At 35.7% G+C, this 17,387-nt stretch overlaps 1 protein-coding gene across 12 annotated transcripts in view; it reads right to left on the bottom strand.

The window, feature by feature from the left end:
- Positions 1–17,387, bottom strand: part of fat1a (FAT atypical cadherin 1a) — a 124,348-nt gene that overhangs the window by 61,813 nt on the left and 45,148 nt on the right. For all 12 annotated transcript variants that reach the window (XR_009395021.1, XR_009395023.1, XR_009395022.1 and 9 more), the window contains exons 4-6: positions 11,605–11,666; positions 3,201–3,530; positions 1,872–2,088 (exon numbers count right to left, since the gene is read on the bottom strand). Coding sequence is in view for 9 of the 12 variants with exons in the window: in XM_059342957.1 (XP_059198940.1) it covers positions 1,872–2,088; positions 3,201–3,530; positions 11,605–11,666 (609 nt within the window). In the remaining 3 variants the exon portion in view is untranslated. The remainder of the gene's footprint in view (positions 1–1,871; positions 2,089–3,200; positions 3,531–11,604; positions 11,667–17,387) is intronic.

The following is a 17,387-nucleotide window of genomic DNA, read 5'->3' as shown; positions in this document are numbered from 1 at the left end:
GCTTTAATTGAGCCTACACAAGACAAAGAAATGCAAATACTGCAATCTCACTTCACTTTTCTTTTCAGAAAATACATTTTATTTTTACAGTCCATAATAAGAGGGATTAAATGTGCTTTCTGTTTGTCTGCTGTTAATATTTACACTACATTTAAATTGATAATGAATTAAACTATGGTTTGATGTATCCTAATATGTGTTTTTAAGGCAGCCTGACTGCTTTAATAAAGATTAAATCAACTGGAATCAAAGGTTGATGTGACATTACTGCCACGCTGCTAAGCTAGTTTAGCGAGAGTTTAGCTCTTTTTTCTCTCTGTCATAACTACAATTATCAACAGCGTTTAGTTATGTGGAGTAACAAACTAACCTACCACACTGTTGATTTATCATAATTAATATTTTCAGTAACAAAGTACAGCCAGGGTAACATCATAAAAGTACATTTAGCTTTAGCTTTAGCTCAGGCTAGCTGTAGCAATCGTCCTTGATAGCTTACACGCATTAAGCTAGCTGTCTAATTCACACTAGAATACAATTTTAGGGCATAATAATCATTGGATTAGATTAAACAAATGCCAAAATGTCAATTTGGAGCATCTATGTTAAGTATTATTGGTTCTTTCTGGTAGCTAACATGGCTAAAAAAGTTAGATTTCTATCAAGTCTTTTCTAATGAAAGTAGCTAGCACTAGCACTAGCACTTGCTTTTACTCTGATGGTCTAAATAAGTCACTAAATTTGTCATTAGTACTTTTTCAACACTTTGGTGCTCCAAAAAATGTCAAATCTGACTTTAACTGCCAAGTTGTCTCATATGACGACTAAAACTCTTAACAGACGATACAACATTATTGACTTTCAAATTACTGTTATTTCCATATCTCCCAGAAACACTATGTTAGCAGTAACTATGTTAACCCTTTATCAGGCAAAGAACTATATTTGGTAACTTCAGGTAATATTTCGAGAAAAAAAGTTGCAAATTTACTAGATTAAAGTGGCAAACCTACAAGAAAAAAAGTTGCAGATTTAAGAGATTTAAAGTGGATAATCTGCGCGAAAAAAGTCACAGATTTACGAGAAAAAAGTGGGGAAAAAGCAGCTTTTTTCTCCCAGATTCACCACTTTAAATCTCATAAATCTGCGCATTTTTTTCCTCAAAATATCATTTTCGTATGTTTTTTTTTCACATTCTGGCAGTATGTAATACCCTCCAATATTCTTGAGGGTTGTAATTTGGAATTTGCAAGTATTTCAATGAGTGTCCTATTAAGGGTTAAAGCGGCAAATCTACGAGAAAAAAAATGAGTAGATTTATGAGATTTAAAGTAGTGAATCTGGGAGAGAAAAGTTGCTTTTTTCCACTTTCTTCTCGTAAATCTGCGACTTTTTCCGCGCAGATTTGCCACTTTAAATCTCATAAATCTGCGCATTTTTTTCTCAAAATATTATTTTCATATGTTTTTTTTACACATTCTGGCAGTATGTAATACCCTCCAATATTCTTGAGGGTTGAAATTTAGGGTTAAAAAAGGGATAAGGAAATAAGGAATAAGAAAATAAGGGTTAAAGTGGTGAATCTGGGAGAAAAAAGTTGCTTTTTTCCCACTTTTTTCTCGTAAATCTGCGACTTTTTTCGCGCAGATTTGCCACTTTAAATCTCTTAAATCTGCAACTTTTTTCCTTGTGGATTTGCCACTTTCATCTAGTAAATTTGCAACCTTTTTCTTTAAATATTACCTGAAGTTACCAAATATAGTTCTTTGCCTAATAAAGGGTTAAATTGTATTTCTATCTACCACATGAAGCATTTCTACAGAATGCATGCACACACAGATGGACAGAAGTGCAAGTAAAGGACGCCATACCTGTGATTTCAAACCACACGGGAACATCAGAGGACTCTGTGGCGACTACCCCCACCATGTGCGCCACAGGGTCGCTTTCCATTACAGAAAAGGTGAAGGGGGACTCCTCGAAAAGCAGAGGAGCCGCATCAGCCGGCAGCTCGGGTTTGGGAATCCACTCGATGTGCAGACGACAAGTGGAGGATTTCTGAGGACGTCCATTGTCGACAGCTTTAATCTGAGCGAGGCAGAGAATGAATGATGTTATACGGTGCTATGCAACATTTGCTGCAAATTAGTTTTTGAACAACTCTCTGGCGGATCGTCTGCCTGAAACTCTCCATAGTAAATATACAGGAAAGTTGGTTGGTTGGTTATGTAGCTTGCTGGGGTTTTTTTTATCTTACAGATAAAATATGCCAATAAACCATATTACATTTTATACACAGTTCACACATGCTGTAAGCAGAACCTCTGATTTATGGCACGAGTGCACAGAAAGGCTTGTGTTTCAATCGTGAAAGCTTTCCCATACTGTGAGCTGTCAACAGGACTCCAGGACGGTACATTTTGAATCACAAAACACTTTTGTGTGGTATTCTTTTGTGATGCAACCTTTTGTGATGACTTCTATTACTGTAAACTGTGGTGAGCAGTGTCTTCTTGCAGCAGGAGACAAAACTGTGGATTGTGTGGGGACATTAAATCTTGGTGAAAATCAATTTAAACCAAAGCAAGAAAAAGATGAGCGTCAAGTCACCTTGGCCGTTTTTACAGCCATCTGTGATGAGTAAATTATTTCTTTTTGACTCCTTGGTTGAAGATTGACAGCTAACATTCACTTTCACACATATAACACACTAAATCCTCAAAAAACAGCTGCCACGATGAGTGGAAATACGAAAGTGTTGAACACTGTAACAAATTCTGTTGACAGCCAAAAACAAGTCACACTGATGATTGACAAATTTGGCTCTTAATGATGACATCGTCACAGTAATAAGATCGTGGTGATAATAATAAGGCAAACACACTGCACTTCCTTGTAACAATGAGATCCTAATTGGATCGTGTGGGCTGGTGTTTGGAACATGTTCCCTGAAATATACAGGAAAAAATGCTCTTTGCAAGTAATTTCCTTTTAGACGTGTGGACCAATTATCTTCTGGTTCTTTTTTTTTAAGACATTTTTACTGCATTTTGAAGCACAAAAACTGAAACGAGGAGGGCTAGAGAAACAAAAAGGGGGTTAGAAACCTTGAGAACAACAGGAGCAAAGCAATAAACAAGCATCTGAGGTAAACATTTAGTGCTCAATGAGAGACTATCAGGCTGAGATCAGACACTCACTGTGAGGATGTCGTACTCTCCGGCAGACGAGAACTTCTTGGAGGACACCAGGCCGGTCTTGGGCTCGATAAAGAACTTTCCGTTTTCGTCTCCCTCTTCGATGCTGTAAGAGATCTCAGCGTTGGGTCCCTCATCACGGTCTGAGGCGATGACCCGATACACCGGGTCTCTCTTCGTGGCTCGCTCTCTCTCCGGCCTCTCCCGCTCTGGAAGCTTTATCTTATAGATCTTCTCCAGGAACAACGGCCTGTTGTCGTTCTCGTCCAGGACCCGGACGATGACGCGGACAGTGGTGGACTTGGCAGGGACGCCGTGGTCTGTGACTGTGATCTGAGGAGGTGGAATAGAAAACAATTGACACATTAAACGCTTTATCAGGCAAAGAACTATATTTGGTAACTTTAGGTGATATTTAAAGAAAAAGGTTGCACATTTACTAGATTAAAGTGGCAAATCTACAAGGAAAAAAAGTTGCAGATTTAAAGTGGCGAATCTGCGCGAAAAAAGTTGCAGATTTAAGAGAAAAAAGTGGGAAAAAAGCTACTTTTTTCTCCCAGATTCACCACTTTAACCCTTAATAGGACACTCATTGAAATACTTGCAAATTCCAAATTTCAACCCTAGAGAATATTGGAAGATATTACATACTGCCAGAATGTGTAAAAAAACCATATGAAAATAATATTTTGAGAAAAAAGTTTACGAGATTAAAGTGGTAAATCTACAGGGGGAAAAAAGTGCAGATTTATGAGATTTAAAGTGGTGAATCTGGGAGAAAAAAGTTGCTTTTTTCCCCTATTTTTTCTCGTAAATCTGCAACTTTTTTTCGTGCAGATTTGCCATTTTAAATCTAATTAAATAATAATTTAATAATAAATAAAAATAAAAGTAAATTACTAAATAAACATCAGTGTCAATCGTGGAGCATTTAAATAAAGAATAAATTAATTAAAATGAACAGCTCTATGAAACCTTATCCACTCCAAGCTATATTTTCTGCATTATATGTTCTATTAAAAAGGTTAATAATATTAGCATTAAATAATATGTAAAACAAGATCGAGACAGATGTGAAAAAAGATTAAATGTGCTTTTTTCCCCTTCATCATGCTTTTATTTCACTTCTTTCTGAGCAATTTAACTCACAGCCAAACTTCAAGGCAACTCCTTCTAAGATTTGCTGGCAGGGGGTCTTTTCCCAATACTCATTCTTTACTTAAAAAACACAAATACATCAGTAATAACCAAATAATCTCATCTCGACCGTATAATGAATGGATCCGGGGATAAAGTACTCCACAGAGCATGCTTCTTCTTCATGTTGGACTTTTTTAGAACTACAAATACAAATCTCTGAGTCTTGTAAGGGAAATTTCTCCACCATGAAAATACAAGACTAAATTGGATTTTTTTTCTTCTCATCCCTACTAGAAAGAGAGAGAGAGAGAGAGAGAGAGAGAGAGAGAGAGAGAGAGAGAGAGAGAGAGAGAGAGAGAGAGAGAGATTTAAATACCAGCGATTTTTGTCCCTTTAGTTGTATGATTGTTTGTCTGGTTGAATGTCGGGAGCAGCATGACACTGCAGGGGCTTTCAGACTATTTAGCCTCATAATAATTAGACTTTAATAATCTTATTGTATGCATAAAGGTGCATTGTCACAAGCACCCAAACCAATTTCACTTTTTTTGTAGTTAAATAACAAATTCAGGCAGTTTCCTTTTCAGTATCAGCTCGTATGCACACAGTGATATAATTATCACATCCCTTTGGAAATTAAATAATAATAAAATGAAAAGGAGACATTTTATTATTTTTTTTAAAGTAACAATGGAGCCACTGTTGCTCCCGAGTCTCTAGCTGGTAAACATGATTTGTTTCATCCGGAGGCTGTTACAGAGGACTAAAAACGCTGCTAATCTGAAGTAACGTTTCAAATGTTTGCCTGTGATCATGATAACTTGTGTGGCTTGTATGGCTGCTGCATGAACAACTCACCACAGCTAATTATTTTTAATTAGCTGCACCTCTTCACACCAGCTGCACCAACTCTTACTGCTCTGTGTCTCAAGCTTGCAAACAAAGATTTTGCACTGCTAATAAACATTAAGACCGACTCCGCCACAGGCCGGAGGCTTTTAAAACCCCATAAGAACTTAGTATAAAAGACAGTGTCACACTGCTGAATCATTAATGGCGGCTTAATTTGAGTCTTGACATGTAGAGTTACTGGTGGCACGCTTACGCTTTGTGATTTGCGCCCTGATTTAACACACCGACGTGTCTCCAGACATTCGGGTGCACAGTTTGAGGAGTTTAATCTAAAGCAAAGAGCCACTGGCCGACCCAAACAAACACAGTTTTCATCTCGGGCTCAAGGGTGGCGCATGCGAGCGCGTGCAGGCGCGTGCGAGCATTTCTCGCTTGGAGCTGCAAAATACTGTAGAAGGGCACAACAAATGTCATAGTCATTTAAAACCATCTGCTAAGTGCTCTACTAAAAACAGTCAGCAGTCCAGGGGCAGCCACACACCATTTGGTGCTATAGTTTCAATTACTAAAGTAATGTGTTTTTGTTTTTCTGGCAGTGTCTGCAGCTGTTTCTGCTTTTCACATGAGCAGAATTAATTAAAGTGGATGACAAGAAACCTTCGCGTGAATGTTCCTCTCAGGGAGCCCATCCTGTGCCGTGTAATGAACATTTCCATTATGTTCACACGAGCTTTTAACATGAAGGTATAGAGCCTGATAAAGCTAATTATATAAAACACCTTGAAAAGGCTCTCTGTTTATAGACTGAGGCCTATAAAGTATTGAAATTATACGTCCCAGCACACTACGTAAACAAAACAGCCATGTGTGTAACTGCACTCTATTCATCAGCACGCATCTCTCTTTGGAACATTTTAATCAAAAGCTTTTGTTTGATAATTAGTCGAACCTCACAAAAGACAGAGGAGTTACACCAGAGGGAGTTTCAGAGCAGCAACCGAGCCGCTCCATTATGTTCTGATTATCTGTCGCAAAACTTTTAGCTTTTTAACAATATGTAAGATAAGTTGTTTTAATGCATTCAGCGTTTTATGAAATAACCTGTGAATCAGGACGAACTGTGCACGACTTTGTGAGTTGGTTATTATGGATGGATATTGATGATTGTGCATTATGTCCTGTTTTCAAAGAGCAACTTTTTTTTTTTCTTCCAGTTATTATCAAACCAAGATGACACATTGAGATGCACAAGTTTCAGTTTTTTATTTGTCATTTATTTGTCATGCTGAATCAGCGGCGCAGTGAAGTGTATTTTACGAGACAAATTGACGAGCTCAGCGTTTTTAAAAACGAGTCACGAATGCAGAAGCACGATGTGAAACACACGACATCCTTTTCTTTTCTATTTTTTTTTGTTTACAATTTAATTTAATTTAATTTAATTGCAGATATGTGCAAAATGTATATGAGCAATAATATTTGTATTTCCCCCCCAAACTAGTCACATTAAGAGCACTAGTTGTAATAAAAAATATCTAATAAATTAAATAAGATAAAGTGACAATAATAAGAAACAGTGCTAAACAAGATTAAAAAAAGCACAAACAAAGAGCAAATATGAATTGACAGAATAGAGAGAATAACACAGCCTCTGTATGTATATATATAGAACAATGCACAGATGTTTAATGCACAGATGTTTACATCCCATCTGCAGCTTTGTGTATTCCTTTACACGGATTTCCTAAAGCATCTTACTGTGTTTATAGGTCACAGCAAATACATTATTTCTAATATATATATATAAATATATAGAGAGAGATTTTTATTTATTTATTTTAATACTGTTTGATATGTGTGAATGCACCGTCAGGACTGCCTTTTAATCACCTTGTATAATGACAATAAACATGGTTCATTCAGCCTTTCAAGTCAAATTAAAACACTTTTCATAGCACGTTTAAAGTACCTCATGCAAAATATTCCAGACTCTCAAAGCCTTTATCATCACATCTAAACTGTAACTATAAAAAGCACATTTCCAGAGTAGGGACAACAGAGGATCTATCGAGCTATTAGCTCGTATGAAACGACAGGAGACGGCAGACAGGATTGTTTTATTTAAATATTAAAAGATTTCTGGGTTCAGATGAGTAATCGTGTAGATGAAAAACCAGATTATGTCTTTTTCAATATATATTCAAATTCAAGCATATTGTGGTTAAAATTAAGCATTTTCCAAAATATCAATGCTCTGTGTGAAGCCTGAATAAAGGAAATCAACTCTCAAACTTCCAGATAGAAAACACAATTTATTTACTGATTTAAGCTTTTTTTTATTATTGATTTGTATCTCTGTAAACTGACTATGTTTAGGCTTTTCTGTGTAAGTTGGACAAAACAACCAATCTAAGGAGTCACTAGGCAAGTTTCTTTTTGGTCTTTCTAAACCTTTTAATAGATTAAAAAAAAATAGCCTGAGCAAGATCTAATATCATAGTCAAACACACTGCAAAAAAGCCAACTTGTATTTTTTGGCCTAAAACAGTGATTTAAGTTGGTAAAACTTGGAAATATAAATTTTTGACATTTAGGGCAATAATGTAAGTTAGCACAACAAAGGAAGCCAGTTGTCTGCTCAAAAACAAGTTGGTGAGTTGTTGTTACTTATATCTTTAAGTTGGGGTTCACAACAAGGGACAATAGTTCTGATAACTCTTATTTCTTTGTTGTGAAATTCGGTCATTAGCGAAAGCTAGCGGCTAACTGATGCTAGCGGCTAACTGATGCTAGTGACTAACTGATGCTAGCGGCGCTGCTTGTTTCAGCTACAAGAGTAGCCATTAGCGTATCAATGCTAACTCAAAATTGTGGTCGCAACGTTAGCTGACATTTCATAGCAGCGTTATAATTGTGCCAATTCAGCACATTGCAGAAGTTAGCAGAAGTAAGGATTAAAAGTTATTACAATGTTAAATTATAAGTTAGTACTTACTTATAAGTTTGACAAAAATCTAACTTTAACTAAACTATCCAACTTAAAATTTTATCGAAGTTTGTTGCCTTGAAATTTTGAGTTCACCCAACTTTTCTTGTTTTGCAGTGCAGGTACTGTGGCTCTAACACTCTGCATGCTGGATTGTCTCCAGACAGCAGATGTGATCAACTCTTTCACCTCTGCTTTTCCATTCTAATGTTCCCTCTGCAGATCCTGAGCATGCCCTGGCATGTCCCACATTTGCTATTTACCCACCCCCCTGCTTCCTGGGACGGAGGCCTCTCATCCTGCCGCTGGAGCCCACACTCAGACCATCAGGAGCAGCTTTATCTTTTCTCAAATTCCCCCACTGCCATTCAGCCTTAACACACACACACACACACACACACACACAGACACACACACAGGCACACGACGACTACCAACCCCCATCCTTCTAGTCATAAAAAGCTGAAGGCCCCCTGTGCTCCCTCCACCTCCTCTTGGCATTTGGTGCAAACAATGCTGACACAGCCCCCACCCTAATTGCTCCACATGTTCCACATGGCTCCACATGTTTCGTTTCTTCTCCTACAACAAGCTCGCACAAAAACTTCACCGCTGCTCATGACTTTGATTTGTTCTGCCAGCACCCAGTCCGCACACAAAGGTTTTGTGCGCACGAATATTCTTCTGAGTCATGATTATCTGTCGATTAGCTGCCCCGAGGACACGCTGAGGTGTGTGTGTGGGTGTGGAGAGGGCAAACTGTCGGGTGTAGAGGTCTGTGCTGCTCTGTGAGTGTTCGGCCCAATAAAGAGCTTCCTGCTGGATTCCCAATAACCACTGACCAACACACACACACAAACTTCTTAAGTTGCCATGGCTACACAGCTCTGTTCACCACTTTCTACCTATTTGGGTCAAAAGTTGCCTTCTTTAAATTATCCCTCCAACTCACATTGAAATTAACCTCCTGAGAACCTGCATCTTCATATGTGGACATTACATTTTAGGTTTGCTGGACCTTATACTTCATTCTGCTTAACTATGACATGTTGTCCTCAGTAGTACACACTCTACTCTAAAATACATCAAGGAGTGAAAAAATCAGATGGCAGCATCTTGGTAAAGTCAATCAGCAGCTTATCCCCAGAAAAAAGTGGACCAGGTACAAAAGCTGATCAGATTTTATGGTTAAAACTTGTTCATTTGTGCTTAATAATGTTTGTAGTTTGATATTCTGTACAAATTTGACTATTTTTAGCAATAGCAACAAGCTACGACTGCTAATCAGGAAGTTCTCATTTGACAACAATCTATGGAAATAAACAGATTTACACACTGGTGAATTAATTGTGTTCTACAGTAAAATAACGCTTAGTTTTTAAATTATACTTTGTTTTTAATAATGCTTTGTTTTTAATAATGCTTAGTTTTTTTACTTATCATGTCCTACTAATCCTAAATATTTAGGAGAAACTTACAATACTTACCAAACTAAAGCTTGGCTCTCAGGAGGTTAAGCAGAAATACCCGAGAGAGGATTTATGAGTTATTTTTTTTAAGAAAAATGTTGTTTCTTCGTGCAGTTTCTTCACAGTCATAAACATCACAAGAAAAATAAGAATATTAGCATGAAGAGAAAAGGCGTGTTGAATTTGGCGTCGCATTAAAGTCAACTGAGTGTTTAATGTGGTTATTAATTGTCTGTCTGGAGGCATTTTGTCAAACAAGTGGACACAATTCATGAACTCGGCTCAGCTAAGGTGGGAATGTGCTTCTTTTTCCCCTTTTTTCTCTTTTACAGACACAAAGACTTTGAATGAGACACCAATCTAGTAATTTAACAGCTTTCAGCCACATGTTAAAAGTAGCACTTCTCCATCTAGAGCAAACCGCTCGATGAAGGCACTTTGGGTTTGCACGGAAACCTTTTAGTGACCTTGATAGCTAAAAGTCCTCACATATTCAACAGGTGTTGTATAAAAGATTCCATTCTGAGGCTTTCATGTTGCTTACTCTCATTGATCGGCAACACATTTCCATGAAGCAACACAAGTCTTCCACTCTTTCATCCCTATCATTTACTCTCAGTCCCGTGATGTAATTAGTGCAGTGCAATGTACAATCAGAGTATGAAATCAGAGTATCCTTTTCTTTTCTATTTTTTTTGGTTGTAATTTTATTTTATTTTATTTTATTTTATTTTATTTTATTTATTTATTTATTATTTTTTTTATTTTATTTGTTTTTATTTTATTTTATTTTATTTTATTTTATCTTATTTTATTTTTATTTTGGCAGATATGTGCAAAATGTATATGAGCAATAATATTTGTATTTTCACTTACTTTATAATAAAAAATATCTAATAAATTAAATAAGATAAAGTGACAATAATAAGAAACAGTGCTAAAACAAGATTAAAAAAGACAAAAAAAAACACAAACAAAGAGCCAATATTAATTGACAGAAGAGAGAGAATAGCACAGCCTCTGTATGTATATATATATATATATATATCTATATATATAGATATATATCTATATATATATATATAGATATATATATATAGATATATATAGATATATATATATATAGAACAATGCACAGATGTTTGCATGGAAACCTTTTAGTGACCTTGATAGCTAAAAGTCCTCACATATTCAACAGGTGTTGTATAAAAGATTCCATTCTGAGGCTTTCATGTTGCTTTACTTTGATTGATCGGCAACACATTTCAATGAAGCAACACCAGTCTTCCACTCTTTCATCCATATCATTTACTCTCAGTCCCGTGATGTAATTAGTGCAGTGCAATGTACAATCAGAGTATGAAATACAACGCTGCTCTGGCAGCAGATACAGCAGCATTAACCGGCACCCAGTGATCACTGAATTGTGTAACTTCTGACAATAATTAAAAGGTGTCCAATCTGCTCCCTGTCAGCACCGGAAACACAATTAAAAACGCCTTTTATCAACCGCGGCGCTGCGGCGAGAACGAAGGGAGCGAAGCATCAAGAGAGAACAGAGCCCGGCTCAATTAAAACCCACAAGTTTAGACATCGGCCTGTTGGTCTGACAACAGTTTCCTGTCCCAGCTTGCTCCATCCATGAGACGGAACAGTGGGAAAGAACAAAGAATCAGTCACCAGGATCTCCCACACGCCTCCCACCTCTCCTTCCTACCCCCGTCCGGAAATCAGCAGAAGGAGAAATTATTCCGAGAGGACCTTTTCTTGTAAGGAGACTTGTTAGCAACATGTGGCGCTCGGCCAAACTTCGGCTGGAAATGCCAAAGCCCAGAGACGGAAAATCTATCTTTTTCTCTGATTATCATGTTTGTAATTTATTTCCACATAAACAAGAGGATGACATTGACCCGTCCCCAGTTTCTTTCTAACAGGGAACTTTGATGAATAAGGTGTTTACCTCCAGAATGTGCTCGTCTTGTTGCTCCCTGTCCAGCTTTCTTGAAGTAGTTGTCACCAGACCTGTTGGAGACAAAAAGTAATACATTCACATTTTTTACACAATAAAGCAAATCTCAAATTAAATTTACTGAAAATGCATAACCAAAAGCCAACAGATAAACAAAGTAGGCTGCTGATATATCGGTATCAGTGCATGTAGACCGATAAAATAAGAAAACAAAAAGAAGAAAACAAGAAATGCAAGAAAAGGAACTCCAAAGATGTGTTTGACGCCGTTTAGAAATTAATAAAAATATACTAGGAGTGCAACGATTGCAATTTTCTGGCCGATCACCGATTTTTAAAAAGCCTGACCTGCCGATACCGATTTTTTTATAACTCACAGCATACACCTTCAATGTTTGAATCTTATTTTAACGAAAAAACAATAACACAGCAATATTTTTCTTTAACAAATAAAATAAATCACAATGTCTGAGGTAGTTAATAAAATACTGAACTTAAAATAAATAGCAACTAACAAATAAATATTAAATACAAATATAAATATATATTAAAAATAATGAACTAACTAACTTAATTAATATATATATGTAAAAATAACGAATTAACTAACTAAATATATTAATAAAAATAAACATAAATATATATTAAAAATAATGAACTTACTGACTAAATATATTAATAAAAATATACATATAATTATATATTAAAAAAACTAACTTAATAAATATTAAATACAAATATAAATATATATTAAAAATAATGAACTTACTGACTAAATATATTAATAAAAATATACATATAATTATATATATAAAAAACGAATTTAATAAATATTAAATACAAATATAAATATATATTAAAAATAGTGAACTTACTGACTAAATATATTAATAAAAATATACATATAATTATATATATAAAAAAACTAACTTAATAAATATTAAATACAAATATAAATATATATTAAAAATAATGAACTTACTGACTAAATATATTAATAAAAATATACATATAATTATATATTTTAAAAAAACTAACTTAATAAATATTAAATACAAATATAAATATATATTAAAAATAATGAACTTACTGACTAAATATATATATATATATATATATATATATATATAAATTTACATATAATTATATATAAAAATAACTACCTTAATAAATATTAAATAAAAAAAATAATGAACCTACTAACTAAATATATTAAATAAATATATTTGATGTCATTTATATTTCTTTTAGGATTTTTTAAAATCTCAAATCTTGCTATCTGACTCACACATCCAGTATCCGTAGGTTATATTCTAGGTTATATGAGCTAAATGTGTAGCTCATGTTATCAGACTGAGAGCCAAAGCAACACTTGGTAAGAACACACTGGAGCAGGGAAACAATATTGGATTAATAACAATCCAAGCCTCCCACTCACTGTTGGGTGACATAATGTGCACCCTGCTGGTTATCTCATCAGTCACCCATGAGTGAAGAGTTTGCATCTGGAGGAGTGCTCTGCTCTCCCTGCAGCTCTGCCATGTTTCGGTTCAAACCAGTTGCCAGACAGCCCACCACACTGCCTTACATACGTGAAATATCACAAAGGTCTGCAAATAGTGCCCAAACAGCCTCGACACCCTGCTTTTAATTCTTCCGCAAGCTGAATAAATAGAGAGCCAGTCAGATGTTTCTCCCAGTCGTCAGCACTCTTTAAAAAAAAACAGAGAAAAAGGAAACCTCAGAAAAGATCCTGCTGCTAGTTGAAGTGTTTCAAGGGTCTCTCTGAGCTCTGTCGTTCATTTTAAGTAGGAGGATTGATTTTGTGTGACATCAATCACACAGAGGGGACTTTGTTAAACCAGGCTTCGAGCAAAAAAACAAAAAAACAAAAACAAGTTTGAGTGTTGAGTTCCTGGCTAATCCAATTCTGAATAAAATTCACAAACAAGAGAAGTAGTCAGGCGGCTTAGCTAAATAAAGGGGACACGCTGGACAATATCGGATCGGACATCAAGATGGCCGATCCGAGATGGCACCCATATAAAGTCTATGAAAACCAAAACACCTTCCAAGCCACTCAGCCAATCTTGGTGTCAAAATCTTCAAAATTTTCTGGGCCAAGGAATCATTTAAAGCTGTTGAGAATATCACTAGATGATTATTTGATCAAATAGAAATGTTCATTTTCACCCAGACTGGTAGGCAACTCGCTTCAAGTGCTGCAGCAGAGAATCCTGAGCTGAAAATGTTTGGAATCTAATAATTATGTAAATACATGGCCAAAATGAACATATCTATTTGATCATCTAGTGATATTCTCAGTAGCTTTAAATTATTCTTTGACCCAGAAAATGTATATTTTGACACTAAGATTGACCTTCTAAGTGGCTTAGAAGATATACTGGTTCTCATAGATTTTATATGGCTGCCATCTCCGATCTGCAATCTTGATGAAGTGGCTCCTACCAAAAATTGAAACCTATAGTGATAGAAAGCATGTGGAAAAAATCTGGTGGTTTTGTCCGATGTGTCCCCTTTATTCCCAAATCTGGTCCTAAGCCGACAGACTAAAGAGAAGAGAAGAGAAGAGAAGAGAAGAGAAGAGAAGAGAAGAGAAGAGAAGAGAAGAGAAGAGAAGAAGGATATTGCTCCATGGCTGCGTAAGAAGCAGCGTTGTGTTCTCACTACCGATGTAATTGCAGCGTTGCAGAGACGCTGAGTGTAGAGTAGACATGCCAACTTCAACCGCACCAGAGCTGTCTGCTCGCCACACTGCGCCTGATTAGCATAAAGCAAAGGATTTCCGAAACCCAAACCCATCAATGGCACATATGCCTGCAACGAGAATAGCAGGCCACAACTTACAGGTCCTGAAATAGCCGTCCCTCTGCACTGCAATTGAGGCAAATGAGCGAGGCCCTTCTGCTCCCCCGTTCTTATGCTCGCCTTCTGAGGCTTTATTTAATCTGCACAGTGAGCTGCAGAGATATACTGTAGGTCCACTGATATATAGTCAGGAAATACAGAGAGCACCAGATACTTCCTGCAGGGGAAAGCAATGTTTTGCTCTGCTTGATTTGATTTGATTTGATTTGATTTGATTTGATTTAATTGGCACAGTTTTCAAAGAAAGAAAATAACATAAAAACAACAACAATGATACAATCTATATATTCCATTTGCAAATAAAGAATGCCAGGAAAACCCCCAAAAAACTCTCATGGGGCTTGAATAGTGGGATTTATACAGAGCAAGAAACTAGAAAAACAAAACAAAGGCACAACATAGCAATGAAACAAGAATTATAATAGGTTATTGAAATAGTAATAGGTTTTTAAAGATTTTTTAAATGATAAACGAGAAAGGTGCTTAACGAACATGACCACATATTGATTACAGGTGTGAATCATCCGAGGCCCCACGATACCATTTTATCCCGATACTTGAGTCACGATACGATATTATTGCGATCTTAAACATTTTGTAATATGGTGAGTATTGTGATTCAATATATTGTGATTTAACTGTTTAACTGCTTTTTGTGTCCACAAAAATAAATTCAATCAAGAATTGTTTCGTCAAACTGAACTGAACTGATATCAAACATGGATGGATGACAGCAACTGCAGCATTTTTCTCAAACTTTCCTCCACTTTAAGATTTACTGCTCTGAATTTTTTGAATGAATAACTTCAACTAAATTTTGCAGTGTTATTTCGGCAACTTCCCGACACAATATCCTGACGCACATGGTGCCTATAGATTCCTTAGATACTGCCCTTACTTTTTAACTACGCAATGTTTGACTTGTGCTTTTTATTATTTTATCTATTTTCTTATCCTGTTGTATCTTATTTGTATTTTTATTTCCTTTCCCTGTTTTAAATGACTGTTTTTACTGTTTTCAATTGTGTCTTGCTGTTTTTAATGTGTATGTAAAGCACTTTGAATTACCTTGTGTTGAATTGTGCTATACAGATAAACTTGCCTTGCCTTAGATCTTCTAGTTTCATATGATACCAGTCAAATCTCCAGTATATTCCTAAAAGTGAGCCCACTACTGACGGCCTACCGGACGTTGGAAAGCTAAATATCAATATCCTGAATCAATATAATACCGCCATGCAAAATATTGCAATACTATGCTTTAGCAATTTTTCCGCCACCTCTAATATTGATTAACGTTTCAGCTTTTTCATCATCAATTAATCTGACAGTTCCTTACTTGATTAATCGTTTGGTCTGTAAAATGTCAGAATATGTCTTGTTTTGTCAGTCGGAAAAAAAAAAAGATATTCAGCTTCGTATGGCTTTAAACAGAGAAAGGCCAGAAATCTTCATATTTTTGCACAAAAAAAAGTTACTTTAATGTTTAGCTGATTATCAAAATACAGTAGTTGGTGATTATTTTTCTGTTGATTGACTAATTTCGGTTAATTTAACCATTATACATCGTTTTTTATTTATGTTTCACACAGCTTTTTAACCACGCATGAGACTCTGCTCTTGTTTTTAGTGTTTTATGGTTTGCTTTCATTTATTGTTTTTTAAATTGTCTTTTAAAAAGCAATAAATCTATTTATTTTAGTGTTTATTTCCTGTTTTATTTATTTTATTGTCTCTTGTTCTGTTTGTTTATGTACAGCACTTTGTTGCGGCTGTTGTTGTTTTAAAGTGCTTTACAAATAAAGTTGAGTTGAGTTGAGTTGAGCATCCCAAGTTTTTTTTTTGCAATCAGGGTTATATTGATGAAATGTAAATGTTAATTTCACATACATTTAAAAGAGCAATGGTTGCAGGGGAAGTTGTGAAAGAAATTTTAATTAAGACAAAGACAAAATTTTCTTCCCTTCCTGTTTCTTTACACTGTTAAAGCCCCTCACCTTTCACCGAGCGAAAAAGAGGGAGTGTCATCACTGACAAGACGGATTAAGTTCAGTAAATTTATACGACCTGCAGGAATTACTCTTTGCAAACTTTCTTGCAGACATAATGCCATATTGCAGAGGATCAGCATGGGTTACATGAGTTAGTGAGCTGTACATTATTACCATCAAAGCTAATAGTTCTGCTGTGCCACATCAAAACAGACCACGCTGACTAATTATTCATGTGCTTTAGCAGGGCTGGAGCTGATGGATGATAATGTTTTTAAGCTCCCCTGTGTGCTGTATTAGGTAACTCCTCTCTTTGTACATGTATTATAGAGCAGAATACAGATGACAGCATTAACCACACCGAGTCTACGCCTCTGATTTATAATTCCTCTGCAAACCAGCTGCCTAATCAAAGCTCGGCTAGGCATCACAACAGACAGAGTGCTTGTAATGTAAACAGGAGACTCTCGGTGCAGACGTGCAACACTGAAACAAACAAAACATTGGCAAAAACCAATGAAATTACCCAACAACTGGCCTTAATCCCAAGTCACTCTGGAGAATAGAAATTTTAGTTCTACCTTGCTAAAGACTATAGGGAAGTATTATTTTCCAAACATCATTTGCACCTCGATGCTGCAACAGCAGGTGAGATGAATTAATGACACTGGTAGCACATCACTGGTTTGTTTACAGGTACACATATTTATTCAAAAATAGATATGGTAACACTTTACAATAGCCAACTAAATTATGTTTATAGATGGTTTATAGACCAATTATTAACCATTTACAAAGTGCTATATACATATTTAATCTTTAAATGTTTTAAACCAATTTTTTAAAGGTATATGAATCATTTCAAAATCATTAACATACTTAATATGGAGTTAAA

Source organism: Centropristis striata, chromosome 1 (assembly GCF_030273125.1).
Source record: "Centropristis striata isolate RG_2023a ecotype Rhode Island chromosome 1, C.striata_1.0, whole genome shotgun sequence".
NCBI classification, from domain to species: Eukaryota; Metazoa; Chordata; class Actinopteri; order Perciformes; family Serranidae; genus Centropristis; species Centropristis striata.
Note: the sequence above shows the minus strand (reverse complement) of the source record. Positions and strands in the feature narration are given on the sequence as shown.